General features: G+C 48.6%; 1 protein-coding gene across 1 annotated transcript in view; it reads right to left on the reverse strand.

The window, feature by feature from the left end:
- The window catches only part of LOC149331569 (phospholipid-transporting ATPase ABCA3-like), a 55,846-nt gene that overhangs the window by 6,781 nt on the left and 31,556 nt on the right, over window positions 1-17,509 (reverse strand). Inside the window, exons 13-20 of the mRNA XM_089555521.1 lie at window positions 16,368-16,686; window positions 14,353-14,500; window positions 12,447-12,572; window positions 10,448-10,705; window positions 7,702-7,919; window positions 6,766-6,792; window positions 2,100-2,252; window positions 855-1,013 (exon numbers count right to left, since the gene is read on the reverse strand). Coding sequence (XP_089411647.1) covers window positions 855-1,013; window positions 2,100-2,252; window positions 6,766-6,792; window positions 7,702-7,919; window positions 10,448-10,705; window positions 12,447-12,572; window positions 14,353-14,500; window positions 16,368-16,686 — 1,408 coding nt within the window. The remainder of the gene's footprint in view (window positions 1-854; window positions 1,014-2,099; window positions 2,253-6,765; window positions 6,793-7,701; window positions 7,920-10,447; window positions 10,706-12,446; window positions 12,573-14,352; window positions 14,501-16,367; window positions 16,687-17,509) is intronic.

The following is a 17,509-nucleotide window of genomic DNA, read 5'->3' on the forward strand; positions in this document are numbered from 1 at the left end:
AACCGCACTCCGTGGAAATTGGACTGGCACTGTAACTAAATCATCCCTCGTCCGGAGGCGGTCGTTATTTCTTATGCGTAAGTTAGTGACGTCTCTTGCTAGTGACGTCTTTGGTACTTCAATAAAGCGGACGATTTAACGTTCGCGTGCACCATTAAGAATGACTCATATTTAATGCGCCTACTCGTTTATTGCGTTTAGCGAAAGACTTTTGCTCCAAACGTGACTACCAGAGCCTGCCCCGACTTCCTTTCCATTTTTTCTGAGACTGAGAGGCTGAAAGGCTAAGGCTCAATAGTCTCTGATTTGGCTACTCTGAGGCTAATGGCATTTCCAAACGCTTCAAGCGCATTTGAAAAGCGAGATTGTATATGAGAGTACACAGTGTGACACGGTATCTGATGTGAAAATCACGGGAGTACTGGGCTGTGTGCTATGCAAAGGGGTTTGGTGAGGGGAGATAAGTGCTCCAAAGAAGATTCCCAAAGTGAACAAGGAATCATCACTCTGTTGCCTGTATTCTAGACAGCAAAAGAGAATTAAAGTGTTATGTGCTGGCATAACAACAGACGCTTATAAGGCTACGAGCGTCCAGTTCCATGTTCTGGGGAGTAGTGAACACTTGCATCTCTTCTGGTATTTTAATGGGCAAAACGTACACCAACAAAGACACTTAGGCTTCTATCGAAAATTATATTTCACGAGAGCATATTTCATGTCCTGGCGTTAAGCAACAGACATTAAGATACGCGAATTCAGTCACCGGAATAATAGTTACTCTAATAATCACAGCTCATCGTAACTTACAGAAGAACACGATATGGGTTGACGGTCCACGGGACATGCGGGCTCACCTCTTCAGTATCATTGACGAGTGACAAAGGCCCAATGTAGGCGTCCCCTGCGTGCGGCAGCATTTCCCCGTCCAGAATCCGGAATGTTGTAGTCTTTCCGGCCCCGTTGGCGCCTAGCAGACCAATGCACTCGCCCTTCCGCACAGTGAATGTGAGGCCCTGTTATGACCGAGCATAAAAGGGAATGCGAGTGATGTTAAACAGAGACAGAGCTCTACACCACACCACCTTTACATCTTTTCAACAGAAATAACGTTCGCAACGAGGTAGCGATTACATCTAAGCCCGCACCCTAACGCAGCCATACGATCATAATCAAAAGCTATCCAGCAATTTCAAAACGTAGGTGTTCAAAAATGATCCCTGGCTTGGGTTTCAATCCCGAGCGTATATCCCATCTGCAAGGCATTCTGACTACCTCAGGTAAATGAGGGACGATCCCTGACAAGTAGCGATCTCTCGTTCGAGCCCCGGTCCAAGAGCTGTTCTAGGTCGATATCACTGAGAAACCTATCCAGCATTATTTTGTAACTTTGTAAGTATAGTGTTTCAAGAGCTATTACTGTTTCTTTTCAACCTACTCCAGCATGTTGGATTGCCCTCAACTAATTGACTAAATAGCTTTTATTACGACAGTCACGTGTCAAACAGTGTGCGAATGGTGAGCGCGGCACTTAGCTAAGGAATTCATTTAGAGGGCGTCCGCGCAGTAAGTTCTCTTTCCATTGGCGCTTAGAATATCTAAAGCCAGCACGGTGATTGCAAACATTGCACGTTCAATGAATGCCTGTAAAAAATTCAGAGGGACACTTTGTTGACCTAAAGTGCGGTTAGGCGAAAGCCTTTAGCGCGGTGTTGCTGCTTGTGTCACTGATGTGTGGTTACGGTGTTAATTGAGTACACAATTGTTTGTGAATCTTAAATGCTGGAGACACTGGAGGGCGTTTGGGAGGCATCCGTCTGATTCGACGCCCTTCTGCAAACTCTCCCCAGCGTCCTAGACAAGGAGAACTAGATGTGCGTTTACAGGAAGTAGCGTAGCCATTAGCACGCTCGGCTGCGTAACGGAAGGATCGTGGTTCGAATCCCATCGTGCACAAGGTTTTTTTTTTTTCTGGTCTGACTAGAAAAGCGCGACACCTCTGCTGACAACCTTCTGTCGACAATGATGAGTCATTAAAGGCTTTCGCCTTAAAATAGTGCACTACACAGTTTTCGATCGCATACGCCTACGCATCCACTCGCCTGTAGAACGGGGTTCGGCTCCAAGTACCCGTATGTCTTGTGCAAGCCGTTGACTAGCATGAAAGGCCGCGTCTCCGGCGCCAACTGCCCGCGCACTAATGCTGCCACGAGCGCGCCTTCCATCATAACTTCCGTGTCCTCAGGCTTGCTGACCTGCAAAAAAGAAACGGCCATTTTGAAGTTAGTGAAAGAGCGACCATACGTTTAAGTTAAGGACCACGCAGCGAGCTACAGAAGGTGGTATGGTAGGTCTAACGTTGAGACCGGAAGTGGGCAGAATAGGTGGGCGAACAAACGCTGGTTAATGACATCCTAGTCAAAATCAAGAGGACGAAATGGGCTTGGGCAGGGCATGTAATGCGAAGGCGAGGTAACCGCTGGTCCTTAAGGATAACGATGTGGAATCCAAGAGAAGGCAAGCTTAGCACGGGGCGGCAGAAAGTTAAGTGGACGGATGAGATTAAGAAGTTTGTGGGAATACGGTGGCCGCAACTGGCAAAGGACAGGGTTAATTGGAGAGACATGGGAGAGGCCTTTGCCCTGCAGTGGGCGTAGTCAGGCTGCTGCTGCCGCTGATGATGATGATGACGTTTTTCCATATGGCACCTTGTCCGAAAGGTAACGAGTAAAGAGGAAAGCAGAGACAAAATAAAAGTAGGTGAAATTTGTATCCTGAATTAGCCTCTTCTATGTCCCTTCTGGAGTACGTTGCACTACAAAACATGTAAATGACTGTAAAAAAACAGCAACTAATCAGTACGCATAATAAGGTTTTTCTTGGAACGTAGGGAGTACCATGGGAGTACCGACGTATTCAGAGGGCAGGATACGTTTTTCTGCACCATGACAAGGAAACATGGGCGAAAATAAAGTTAAGACTTATTACTAATAGAAAGTATAAATACAAAATACTGCGGGCCAGTCGGAGCCTATAAGGGCTTACACGACTAGGACCGACAACACCAGAAACTTGCTGGCACATTGGCTAGGTGGTTCAGAATTGTACCCAAGCATTTACTACAAAATCTATTTTCGTGTCAACGCTATACTGCGTACTCTCAGAATCTTATCAAATTAATGAACATAAGACGTCATTCTCATACAAAGTACAATAATATTTATTATATTTACGCAATATGCTTAAATATGCGACCTGAGAAAGACATTACTCGCGTAGCCTGCAAAATTCTTAGTCAGTGTAGCACTTCAGCTCAACGGAAGGAATTAATATGGGTACCAGGTCACCAGGGAGTTGAAGGAAACGAGCGCGCACACGCTTCGGCCCGAGCTTTTCTTCCCCAGCATCCTTCTACGTCCTCCCTTCCTGATTCAGGCTCCCCCTCTTCGCTATCGACATATTCAGAAATATTGCAACATTTGCGCCTTGAAAGGCAGACACTCCCGAGGCCCGCTAAGGGTCTCAGTAAATCAGAGCAATGTCACCTTCGCAGGCTACAAACTATGTCTTTCAATAACCCAGCTACGCTTCACGTCATTGAGCCCGAGTCCTTTTCGGCACAGTGCAAATTTTGTGGCCAGAAGGCAAACTTGTACCATATGGTATGGGCTTGTCACAAAAATGACAGCATTGACATAATAAATCAGCCAACGCGGGAGGGCTGGGAGGCGGCCCTGTCCAGCTCGGACCTCGAGGAACAACGAGCCCTCGTCGCCAGAGCACGGGTAGCGGCTTTCACCAACGGCGTCCCGGACTAGGGACCCGATCAGCCTTCCCTTCAACTAAGGCATTGTGGCTTTAATAAACGTTTTCATCATCATCATCGCGTAACCTCCCTCGCCTATGGTATCCTCCTCACCGTTTCACTGTAGCTCCATCCGCACGCGCCTGCGCTATAGTGCCTAGAATAGTATATTCTAGGCACTATACCCGCGCTCCTACGGTCCAAACCGATGCGAGCGCCTGCAGCGCCATCTATGTAGCGAATTGCTAAAGGCTGAACTCCATGTACGCGAAAACTCACGCGAACGCGACAGCGGCAAGCGACGAGCGACGCCGTCGCGAGAAGCGAAATGCCCGTGTCGCTTGTGTCGCTCGAATCCGCACTCACAGAAAATTTCACTCGTCGCCCGGAAGTTTCTTACGCGATTAGCCAATAGCAGCTGATCTGGCAGAGTACGTCACTACTGATCCTCTTGCTGGCTCTGGCCGGGCCTCTTGCTTCACCACCGATTCGTCGTTGTCGCTACGCTGTGCCCCACGTTCACGGCAAACTAAATGCGCACGAAGCTTTCGCTCTGTCTGAACTTGCCTCAACAACAAAATTTTAGCGATAAAACACCCCAGATTTTCAGATTGCTTCTGTGTTCGCAGTGCTGCTAGGCTTAGCAAGTATTCGTCGTTTGACGTCAGAAAGCGCGCGAGGTTAAAACAGGTGTGCGCCCCACGTTCAGGCAACATGGCGGCGCCCGTGACTATGACATGCAATGACAAAGCTGTAAACGCATTTTATTTGGCATTTTTCTGCCCAAAATTTTAATCCTTGCAAATAATGTGACTCTTCTTAAAGGCGCGAACAGCTTTGCGGTGTATTATGCCAGCAACACTGATCGTCGTCTCCATTTCGCGTTGTCGCAACGCATGGAGCTTGGCCGGTGGGCGACGGAGCGACAGCCAGCCGTCGTCGCCGCGCCGCCTCGTCGCGTCGCTTACTTTTTCGCCTACATGGAACTCAGTCTTAAAGGGACACTGAGGAGAAATTGAAGTTGGCTTGTATCGACAGAATACCAGCTCCTGATTACAAAAACGCCACTCATACTGACAACAAAGCTCTTGTAACGTAGAAAAGAGCAAGAACCAAAATACAGGTATCGCCGCCACTGGCCAAACTCGCAAGTACACGCGTGATGAGATCATAGAACAAAACAGTGTTGCTAGAACGAATGGTTCTAGCAACACCAGGAACCGAGAGACTATGCATCACTGGGCTTCTTCGATTATCCGCCTCTGGCAGCCCGCGGGTTGCTTGCGGGCTGCCCGAGCGCGCTCGATTTTCTCGGGTTGCTCCGCCCACTTCCGGTGGCTGCCCGGAACGCGTTCGTTTTTCTCTGGCTGGGCGGTTTCGGGCTGCCAGCCGGCGGCCAGACTCGCCAGGACGATTTTGTGCTGGCAGCGCTCGGGCAGCTAGCAGACGACAGAGAGGTGTTTGGTAGCGGGAAGCTCGCGCGGCCATTTTTATAAGGACTAGAAGGACCGCGGTTCTTCATGCGATGTTTTGCGCGATGCAGGCGCTTGTTTCGACTAGGCCACGGTGCATATCGACTGTGTCGCCTGCAATGACACCTTTTGCGGTAGTTCTCGCTGTTTATTGATATGTTTTGCGTGCGTATGCGCGATCATATTTCGATCGTCTCACCACCTCGAAAGCACAACTGCTCGCTTCATATTACGATCGCATACTTCTGATTCACAAAATATTTCGGCTGTTAATTTCGTGCGCCCGGCGGATATTGCGATGGTGTTCGAGGCCTTTCACGAGAGCAGCCGGATTCCAGTTCCGAGTACGCGTTCAGACGCGCGCATAGATGCATGTGCTGACCGTGTTTTACGAAGTGTTGGTTGAGCGCGATACGGGAGCGCATGGTCTTCATTGCGTTTGGCGCAGTGCAAAAGTGGATATGCTTTGAAAAACGCTTGACTGAAACATGCCCTTTATTAAAAGCCCTAACAAGCACATTGCTCGAGACATCTCTGCGGGCATATGGCCACACAGAATTGTCGCGCCGACCATTCTGTTGTCACCAACTGTTGAACAGCTTCATGCTCGGGCCTTCTGCCACATATGCTCAAAATATCTGAGAAGTACCGCAGGCATGCACCTCCTCGCGTTTGGCCCATTAAAAAAAATAGATAAAAATGAGCTCTAGCGCTGATCGTCATGCAAACACACGCGGAACGTGAGGAGCCAACACGCAGGGCTTTATTGTAGCGCCTTTCATTTCAGTGCCAGTTCTCTGCTATAAAGCTGTATTATTACAAAAACGATACGCAGCTAAATTTATACAGTGCACCCGCTTGTTCTAGGTGGACGTCCAACAAGCTGATATGCGCAAATTTTGCCGCTTGTTCTAGGTGGACGTCCAACAAGCTGATATGCGCAAATTTTGCCGACATTAGGCGTTCCTTGCCCGCAGCAAAAGCCGGCGGCCGACAGACTACAGTTGAACGAACGTATCCCGATTCTTTTCTGCTTACAGCTTACAGGAAGCAGGTTACGAGCGTAGAAATCGCAACGACCACAGCAGAGTACACCAGCTGGGTCGATCGTCGGCGGTCATACCAGTCATATATACTTACTGCGTAGTAAGCAAACACGCAATAATCCGAGAGTACGGCTTGTCGTTTGATAAACAACGCACGGGCAGTTTTTCCGTTCTATGTGGTGTCGACTGAAACACATTAGATTGCGATTGCTCATCGCAATTTCTTGAAGCTTACACAGTGCACCGACGGCACACGCTCGCGTTGTCGTTGCCGATGTATACGAGTGCGAGCTTGATCAGGAGCATGTTCTGCAGTCTGCGGCACGCAGCCCTCAATAACTGCAAGTCGTTGTTTTCGATACCAAGCAGCCTATTTCTACCGTACGCGTGAATGAGACGCAGAACGCGAAGCTAGAGAGAGCATCTGCCCTCCGTGATCCGCGACTTGCTTGCCGCCGAGATTGCCAACCGTCTGGTTCCGGTGGCCGCCAGCCCACGTGACCATGATGCGTTTTCCTGTCAGAGACAAACTTGCGGGCCGCCAGCGGGCTGCCCGAGCCCGGTTAATCGAAGAAGCCCACTGAGGCGCAGCCAATGCATGCGCAAATCTCTTTGACGTCGCCAGATGGCGCCACGTGCCCGGCTGCTACGCGCGCTCCTGAAGCATCGGGACAAATCAGCGCCTGTTTTCCGGCGGTAGGCGGGCTCCCGGTATTCCGCTAGCGGTAACAAGGTACACGATATGCTAAAGGTGTCTATTTGCGAGAACTTCGTTGACGACTTCGAGAACGATATCCATCGTAACGCTGGCAAAACGCCAGTGCAAACGTAATCGAAGCGACTGTAGCGACGGCCGCAATAGCCGATAGATGCCTTCAACATGCGGCCGGCGGTAGCTTTCTTTTCGGCTGCTGCTGGGCCGCACTGCTGGCAGCCCGAAATCACGGAGTCTGCGTTACGTCATGCGCACGTCATGTTTCACGTCTCTTAGTCCTCTGTCGTCATAGACGAATCCCAAGTTTGAATCAGAGCGGCGGGAAAAACTGTTTCAACTTCGAATCCAAATTTCTTAGAAATAAATGCATCTTTCGCTGCCGGCCAAGTGGCAACAAAGCCATGACATGCCGAACTATCGGATTTTACTATAAAAAAATATTAATAGTGCTCTCCTCAGTGTCCCTTTAACTCGCGTAGATTCCAATGACACTAGACTCGTGCAGCGCTTATCACTCCTGGTGAGCGCCGTGCATAATATGTGCACGAGGTCACGCGTGATCGCTTGCTGAAGGCCTCAAATAGGCAGTTTTCGCTAATAAAAAAGAGAATTCGCGTAGAAACACACCTTTTTGGCGCCCCGGATGTCTCGTAGCAAGACAGGTACCGGCTTTGCGAACGCCTGCCCCATGTCTTCTCCGTAGGCCTCCGGCTCGAGCGAGGTAAGCGCCTGGTCGACCTTACGAATCCATCGCTCTATGAACAGCAGCACTGCGAACAGCACGGCGCCTTCGACGGACAAGGTGACCAGCTCGTAGAACGCAGAGTATGGGTGCACGTCGAACGGGTTGATGACGTAATCCATCCGGTCTGGGCTGCCAATGTCTGGAAATTGTAGTAGATACCAATGAATGATTAAGCGAGCACAGCCGCTATGAAAACACACCTTCAGACTAGATTTCGGGCCCAGATTAACTGGCTGATGCTCAGTAATAACACTTTGTATCTTCATCGCTCTTCCCTGCTAGTGGAACGCTGAAAAAGAATTGCAAGCCTACAGCAATTGCAAGCCTACAGCAATTACAGCTGTAGGGCAAGCCTACAGCAGTTCAAAATTTGTAGCGAGGTGCTAGAAGTGGTAACGGGATACGTCCACTTAGGGCAGTAGTGGCCGCTGATACGGACCATGCGAGGGAAATAACTAGAATAAGAATGGGGTGGAGCACATATAGCAGGTGGTGGTGGTGAAAAACTTTAATATGCAAAGAGAGTTTGAGGGTCAAAAAACCCTGCTACATGGTCGGTATCCTTAGTCCGGGACACCGCACGACGAGGCCCCGTCTCGCGCCCGCTTTACTAGAGCCCTTTGAGACTCCAGTGTGGAGCAGTTGAGGAGGGCAGTCTCCCATGCCTCTCGGGTGGGGGTGGGGGAAAGGGGAAGGTGAGGATTCTGAGTACATGCCCCCACCATGTGAAAGATATCGCAGATCTCTCCAAAATGCGGGCAGCGCCCATCTCTGTTCGGATCGAAGTGTTTTGCTATGGCAGGACAGAGAAGAGTTCCTGTCTGCAGGCGCCGCAGAGTTCGCTCCTCCGCCTTACTCAGCCCCTTGGCAGGTACTGAGTAGAGACGGTGGCTGTCGCAATAAAGAATTAGGATTTCGCGGAACCGCAGAAGCGGTTTATGAGCTTCTGAGCTAGGATGAGGAGCCCGGTGTGTGAGCGCTCGGGCGGCCGCATCAGCGGCCTCATTGCCTCGTAGACCCTGGTGGCCAGGAGCCCAGATCACTTTTGTGCGAGTTGGATCGGCGGGAGCGCGTCTTAGAATTTGGGAGGCAAGAGGGGATATTTCGCCTGCAAGATAATGTTCACAGGCCCGGCGAGAGTCTGTGATAACTGTTCTCGATTTTGGATCGGCGGCAGCGAGAGCTATTGCGACTTCCTCCGCTCGTGTTGAATTTGGGCCCCGAAAAGATAGCCCATCGACATTCATTCCCCGGTGGACTACGGCAGCCGTGAAGAATCCCGTGGGCGACGGCCCTGTGATGTCCACGTAGTAGACGCCCTCTTTATATCCATACTGCCTCTCAAGCGTGCGAACCCGCGCTTGTCGTCTGCCTTCATGTGAAGCCATGTCCATGTTACGAGGGAGCGGAGCGACCAAGAGCATGTGGCGCCACAGCACCGGGATGTTCTCCGTGCCCTCTGGTATGCATGTGTGTTGGATGTGTAAGCGGTTTAGCAGGCGGCGCCCAGGAACCGTCTGCGATAGCCGCGTATATTGGTTCACGAGGTGGGCCTCCCGCAACTCCTGATAGGAGTTTACCGCTCCCAACGCCTTCAGTTTGGCGTTGGAGGTAGCCACCGGGAGGTCCAATGCTCGCTTTGTTGCCTTCCTGATGATGGCGTCAATGCGCTCGTCTTGTTGTTTGGTGGTGCGTAGGTACGGCACGGCGTAGAGGATCCGGCTGGTCACGAAGGCATGGGCGAGCCGTAGCGCGTCCCTGCCCCACAGACCACCCCGCTTGTTGGAAACACGGTGGATCATGCGCCCTACCTGTTCACCTATGCTCTTGAGTTTCGCTATAGTAGAGTCCGGCTTAAGTTTGTTATTGATGAACAGACCCAGGATCCGGAGCTCTGCCACTTCTCTGATGGGGCCGCCCGACAGAGATATGTGTAGAGACGTGTTGTCCTTGTGGTTTGTCCTGACGTGTAGAAGCTCTGATTTGGCGGGAGCACATTGAAGACCGCAGTCGGCAGCATATGCATCGACTATGGAGGCGGCCTGCTGAAGGCGGTCCTCCATCTCCCCAAGGCTCCCCTCATCTGGACCACCGAGGCCGCCTCCATGCAGGCCGCCTCCAACGTGCTCTCTACTGGTGTAAAGAATGCCGTTGCAGCCGGTGCCGGAGCAGCAGTTATGCATTCTGCATTAACCTCGCCTACAACCAAATATATCATTGCAGCCACAGCAATTCTCGCATCGCTACTAGTTGTACACAGAATAACGAGGTAATATCACTGCATAACCACAAGTCCAACCACAAGCACCACCACCAGCAACACTACCAGCTGAACTAAGCGTAGCTATGGTATTGTTTTCGCAATCACCAGGCTTAACCAAGCTAAGCCTACAGCCAATTTTTTTTTTTTGAAGAACATCGGACATTCATTCTACGTTTTCGCATGCTATGTAAACTGGGTAGCATTATCATATCATACGGCACACCCTCATCATTCTCGACTGACAAAAAAAGAATTCCATGGAGATCAAAGGAAAAAGCACCAAAGTTCGCCGTAAAACATCTCAAAAACGCCATCCCAGCAATCTATAGATGCATGTTCAACAGTGGACAGCTGAACGCGAGTACTCAAGCCTGCATCCATTTGCTAAAGCGTTCCTGACTCACGGTCACAGCAGCGCTGAAGAGACAGCTTCGCCTGGGCGACCTTGCTGGTGCACTGGCTCTCGAGTTCGGCGCCCCCGATCTCGCACACGCCGTTCTCGGCGGCCAGCTGCAGGATCTTGGTCATGCCCCGCGCGTAGGAGCACGAGGGCAGCAGCCGTACCACCTGCCTCGCAGTGCCGATGACCGCCGAGACGAACACGCTGTTCACCTCGCTGGCGTAGTGCTCCATGAACACCTCGCCCAGACATCCAATGGAGGCTGCGCGAGAAAACGTGGGAAAGCGCACGTGAAGCGCGTCACCGTAATTAAAATATTCCTACCACTGTTCGCCAACAGTGCTCCGAAGCATCATCATCATCATCAGCCTGACTACACCCACTGCAGCGCAAAGGCCTCTCCACCCTATCCTTTGCCAGCTGCGGCCACTGTATCCCCACAAACTTCTTAATCTCATCCGCCCACCTAACTTTCTGCCGTCCTCTGCTACGTTTGCCTTCTCTTGGAATCCACGCCGTTACCCTTAAGGACCAGCGGTTATCCTGCCTTCGAATTACATGCCCTGCCCAAGCCCATTTCTTCCTCTTGATTTCAACTAAGATGTCATTAACCCGCGTTTGTTCCCTCGCCCACTCTGCCCTCTTCCGATCTCTTAACGTTACATCTATCATTCGATGCAGGGAAACCTACCTTCGATGCAGGGAAACAAATGTATGCCGAGAATGTGAAGCTGTGTTCGATTTGAAGAAAGCCTTGATTTTGGCTTAGTTTTGGATGCACTATCTGCTACTTCGTGTCAGCAAAGTACCCGCAATACCGCGTTCCGTGTATGCATCAAATTTTGTGGGTGGTGACCTGACTTAACAAAATGAACAAGCTGGCAAGCACTGACGACGATGAAACAAAACTGATCAACGAAAAACAGTTCCAGAGAGATTTAAGGTTATTGCTAGAATATCTTAACGGCAAATTATGGTGGGCAAATTCGGCACCTTTCTAAATATTACACACATTCCAGATGACACTGAAAAGGAGCCACTGAAAGGCCCAATATATATGTTGTAGACACTTATCGCACAACGAAACTACGTCTTTCATGAAAACGCTTCCCGATTTCATGTGCTACACGGGCGGAATAGATAGTTTTCTTTGCACTACCCGTCTCTTACGTGTTGTTCAAGTCATCGTCAAATTGAGCAACAAATTTTCTCCACATACAATCGATATTCTTTTACGTGGTTGAGCCGTTCGTCCGTTGTCACATTCGAGATGCGTTACAATGCAACACTCAGAAAATAGTACTCAGTCTGTGCGACAAGTTCATGCCGCTGAGGACACGGACTCGGGGCCATTTTCACGAGACATCGTTTTTCATTTGCCCGGAGTTTTGGTCCTTTGCGTAATCTTTCCTACATAACCCCAAAAAGTAGCTATGCACCTCCTCGGCATTACGTCATGAACTACAGAGGCAGGCTGCTCTGCCTCAGGTGCCCTAAATCCGAGCCTTGCAAAACCAACTATCCCGATTTTTCTTTTAAGAAGAGAACTTGCATTGGGGCCCCATCGAATTCTACTTAACCTTCATAACAAAATTCAGCAGCACAGAAGGTAAATATTATTTAGCGTTGCTTGCATTGTGCAGATGTGCTGGAGTCTTTCAGAAATCTTGTCGGCAAAGATGTCAAAAAGTGCTAAGCAGTTAGTCTGACGAATTCAGTGTCTCTTGAATGCATACCAAACCTCACAACGTCCCGCTCTTACCTGGCGCTCATTTTGCAAACTTTTGCACCTATTTTGTTGAAATATAAGAACGTTTGTTACAGTCTCAATATCATATTTTTAACCTTCCGGCCCATCAGATCACAAAATGTGGTTGAAAAAGCGCCAAAGACGGAGGACGAAAGGAGAGACGAAGTAACGGTAACGACGGCAACGAAACCTATCGGCTCACGTATGCGATATTTGAGCAGCACACATCAGTACATTGTGAAGCACCACTTACAGATAACGAACATCAATATTGAGAGCGTCGTGAAGCCATATCCGGGATTGTCGAAGAGGAAAGAGGCGATGTAAATAAAGGGCAGGGCCGCATATCCATGAAGGAGGTTGAGCACGAATATGAGGCCTGTGTCAAGAAGGAAATGAAAGAATAACTAATATGCTGAGAACAGGTTGCGGTCAAGGTTGCCAATCACTGATGAAATATTTTTGCTTCCCGTTTGGTTTGCAATAGTGAAATTCGCTCCGGGGAGAATCTTACGATTTTAAAACATGTTCTAGTAAATGTTCAAAATCGAATACCTTATGTTCGAAAAAAATTGTTCATGTTCCTGCGCCAAAGCTTCGCGGAACAGCAAAACTATGCAAAGCAAAAACACCGCATTTTTTTTTCCCTTCAAGACGAGTACTACCGACGAATGAAAGCAGCTGACGTAGCAGAACCCGTGTACTTTGCTGCTTTCTTTCGTGTGTAGTCCTTGGGTTGATGCTTTCGTAGGCTTTGAGAAAACGAGCAGCTGAAACCACATTTCCACCGAATTTCTTTATTCCTTGTAATACGACAGGGCACAACCACGACGCGCTGGATTGGATTAGACTTGTTTGTGGCCGAGAACACCGTTTCAAGGCCTATTGATAAGTGTGAACAGTTGGAGCGAGTAGGTACGGATCGTATGTGAAAAAAAAAAAATTAGGGAGAGATTTATCATCGCCTGTGATAATGCGATTGCATAGCGCCTCCGTGCGACTGTTACTGCACTGTCTAATTACTACACGATACATCAAAGCAAAGGCTCAGCTTCTGGCCTCGTGCGAACGGAGAACTTGGCACGACCACACATGGTCGAGGGTAGCTGCCGACTCTCCCGCCCCAAGCATCCGATGATAGCGTGGCGATTGACGTCACGCCCTTCTCAGCCAATGGGCATTAAGTGAAAGAGGACTTTTATTTTTTGTTTGCTGATAGTCTTCTATTGCTATCACAATAATATGCAAAAAAAAAACAAAAGGCACGAATCAAGCTGTAGGCACGATACTTCCATTAGACACGTAGTTTATAGTTTATTGGTTTATGGGGGTTTGACGTCCCAAATCGACTCAGGCTATGAGGGACGCCGTAGTGAAGGACTCCGGAAATTTAGACCAACTAGGGTTTTTTTACGTGCACTGACATCGCACAGTTCACGGGCCTCTAGAATTTCGCCTCCGTAGTCGTTAGTAATAAGACTGAATCCTGCGAGGAACGCAGCTCTTTATTATGATCACGGCACAAGGTGACAATTCGCCCACATTGTCCATTATCTACCACTTTTCTCCATCCATTAACCATCCATTGTCCATTACCTCCACTCATCCTTTATCTCCCAGTTCGGTGAATTCGCAGGTCAATAGCTTCATTATGTACTTTCACAAAATTTATCATAATCCTTATCTCAAAGGGAAGTTATTAAAAAGACCACCCTATATTTCAGCACTCATTGATCACCGTCACAAAGTTTGGATCCCTCCTTGTCGTACAAGATGTTTTCACGATTCATTCATACCCTGAACTTGTATCAGCTGGAATCACCTTCCCCACAATATTGCTGTAATTACTGATACTGCTGCATTTCGTAACGCTGTTATTAATTTTATATTAGTATATGTCTATAACTTTGTTAATTTATTAGCTGCGGTTTTCTTTTGTGTTTTGTTTTGTGAAATGCTGCCTTTTGTTAATTTTGTTTTTTATACCAGTGTGTGCTGTAACTATATATATTCAATTTTTCTAGCTGCTGTTTTGTTTTTTGTAGTTGCATGTTATTCCCACTCCCCTCTCTAACGCCTAACAGCCCTGAGGAGAATTAAATAAATAAATAAATACGCCCTGAGTGGGATGCGGCAGACATTTGAGTGGCAGGACTCACGGAAGTCTGTGCCCGAAAGCGCCTCGAAGTATGTCAGCGGTGGCAACACCATCAGCGCTGTGCCCATGTAGAAGAGGAAGTCAAAGATGAAGTTGAGCGTCCAGTAGAGCGCAATACTCATGCCTGTCAACAGGTGCAATTGTTTCACCTGCGTGAACGCAGAATAGCTTCGATGAGAGCAAGTCAAGTGTTCGACATTTCCAAAACTAAAAAACAACATTTCGTATTGCTACGTAGCTGTAGCCAATAGTATGTAGCGGGTGGATGTTGTGTGCGTGTACCAAAGACAGAATACATTCCAAACTTGAAGTCACTGGCACCGGAAAGCACTGGGGGTATCATAAAAACTATCAGCCTAAGTTGGCATACTTCAAAGTGCGATGGTTTTAAGCCTCTCCATCTATGCAAATGTTCCTTTTACGTGCTGTCAAGTCCTGCTGAAGATTGTTGGTAAATGCACGACCACCTGCCAAGAAAATCAGTGACACAGATGAATTAACAAAAATCCATAGATGTAACAACCCGACAGATAATCGAGAGGTAAAAGCCAAAAAAAAACGCTTCGCAGAAGACAGTGTCGACATATGGAACCAGCTAGATGGGGGCGCATCCGTAAAGTGGCTGCTGGGTCTAGTCACTTTTTGAAGCAAAGTTTTCCCAATTGGTATGATCTAAGAGATCTGGCCACTACCAGCGTGACGTCACCTTGTACGCCGTATATATACGTATATGGGAGCAGCGATGAATGGCGATTCAGTATCGGGTTCAACAACCAAACGATGGCTGTGACGTCAAAGTGTGGTTATATGTCACGTAAGGCGTAGAAAACTGATATAAAATTGCTGCTTCATCGTTTTAATCCTCTACAGTGCTGATGCCAGCGTTCCTCAAGCGTCGTAAAGATGACGTAGAAGCAGCAATTTTATTGACGTTTTTTAATGCCTCAGGTGGCCTATAGCAACACACTGACGTCACAGTAATCATTCGGCTGTTGAAACCGAAACAGCATGAGAAAGAAATTTGATTATACATTATATAGGTGTCTTAGGAGAACACCACGCAGTAGTTCATATATAATAATGTTTTACGCATCATTAGAAAGAGGAAAAAGTTAGGCAGTGGTTCAACTCTGCCTAGCCGAGTTTCACGTAGCGACAGCTATACGTAATGAAGCGATGTCTGCCGGATGGTCCGAAGCGGCTTGCCGCATTGTTCGAAGATGTAGTTCACTATACGTGCGCTCTTCAGCGCGCTCTCCTTCCTCCATAGCGTTTAAGTCAAGCGCATAGCTCTGGTTATATATGTCCCATACCTGACGTCACAACTAAGAACCGAATCACGTGACAACGTGTTACCACGTGGCTTTCTTTCTGCGTCTTCCCGCAACTTGCAAGGTAAAATTTAATATCACAGCTCAATATCAAAATGCAAGGTCAAAAGTTGAGGTCAAAGTTCAAGGTCAAAGGCGTGGACCGCACGTTGTTAGGTATATGCGCATATGAACATTAGCCATGACTTATCTTAAGGTAATGTCACAGCTCAATATCAAAGTTCAAGGTCAAATGTCAAGGTCAAAGGTTGGGGTCAAAGTTCAAGGTCAAAGGCGTGGACCGCACGTTGTTAGGTATATGCGCATAGGAACATTAGTCATGACTTATCTTAAGGTAATGTCACAGCTCAATATCAAAGTTCAAGGTCAAAGGCGTGGACCGCACGTTGTTAGGTATATGCTCATAGGAACATTAGTCATGACTTATCTTAAGGTAATGTCACAGCTCAATATCAAAGTTCAAGGTCAAAGGTTGGGGTCAAAGTTCAAGGTCAAAGGCGTGGACCACACGTTTTTAGGTGTATGCGCATAGCAACATTAGCCATGACTTATCTCAAGGTCGTTTCAAGGTCATTCGGAGGCTCACGGCGAAATGCGTCCCAGCTATAATAGCGTAGTTTTCGCGACAAAAACGCACCCAAAAGTTAGGGGCCTATGCTCATTTAACTGCAGCATTGGCTCTCACCTGCAGCGCCCTCTCAGCGATGGGGAAGAGGACGAAGTTGCTGCACATGAAGCTCGAGACGAGCGGGAAGAACACGGAGCGCAGAACCTTGGGCAGGAGCACCCGGTACGTGTTCTGGCTCCGGATGTCCCTCTCGTCCTCGGTCTCCGCCCCGGTTGCCTGGGCGACGCGGCGAACTTTCGCCCGCGGCGGCGCCACGACGTCGAAGGCGAACTTCGCGTCTCCCACTCCGGTGACATTGCGCAGCCGGGCGTCGTTGTACATGCTCATTGTGAGCAGCGCAGTGTGCTGGATCTGGCCGTTGTACCACAGCACATTGCTGCGACAGAGAGCGGGTCGCTGTATTAAGGCGAAAGCCTTCAATGCCTCGTATACTGTCGTTAGCAACCGTGTCGGAAGATGTTGGTTTGGTTTGGTTTATGGGGTTTAACGTCCCAAAGCGACTCAGGCTGTGAGAGACACCGTAGTGGAGGGCTCCGGAAATTTCGATCACCTGGGGTTCTTTAACGTGCACTGAGATCGCACAGCACACGGGCCTCTAGAATTTCGCCTCCAAAGAAATTCAACCGCCGCGGCCGGGATGCGTATTCGCCAACTGCAGCCTGTACAGCCACAAGGCTTGAAACCACGGTGAATTGATCACGGTGACTGAAGAATGTCACAACGGCTTACCTAAAAGGGATAATAAATCCCTAAATAATGCTTAAAAGTCTATACCAACCTATTGTTACTAACTATGTAATATTTAGTTTAAATTCAAAACTGATATTCCAGCGCTTTGAATAATCTGTGTTAAAGTATGCAGAAAATCTTTTTTTTAATCTTAAACGGTGTTATATGCCACTAAGCATCACGATTTGCGACCTAAAAGGGGGAGAAAATAAAAAATGAAATAAAAAAAACTGTACTGTAATTTTTAAAATAAAAATTACAATACAGAGAGCGGAGTCGAACGGCCGACCTTCCATACACAACACGTGCCTCTAATCCACTGCGCCATAGCGGCGATGTCAAGCCGCCGTTTTGAATGAATATTTATAACCAGCCTTAATTGTGGCTGCTACCTGCCGGTGGGCGGCGCTGTCATCGCTGGCTGTACCCAGCGATGACAGCGCCGACAGCGATGACAGCACCAATCCTCC

Source organism: Amblyomma mixtum, chromosome 8, assembly GCF_055824585.1.
Source record: "Amblyomma mixtum isolate Tamu chromosome 8, ASM5582458v1, whole genome shotgun sequence".
In the NCBI taxonomy this organism is placed as follows: domain Eukaryota; kingdom Metazoa; phylum Arthropoda; class Arachnida; order Ixodida; family Ixodidae; genus Amblyomma; species Amblyomma mixtum.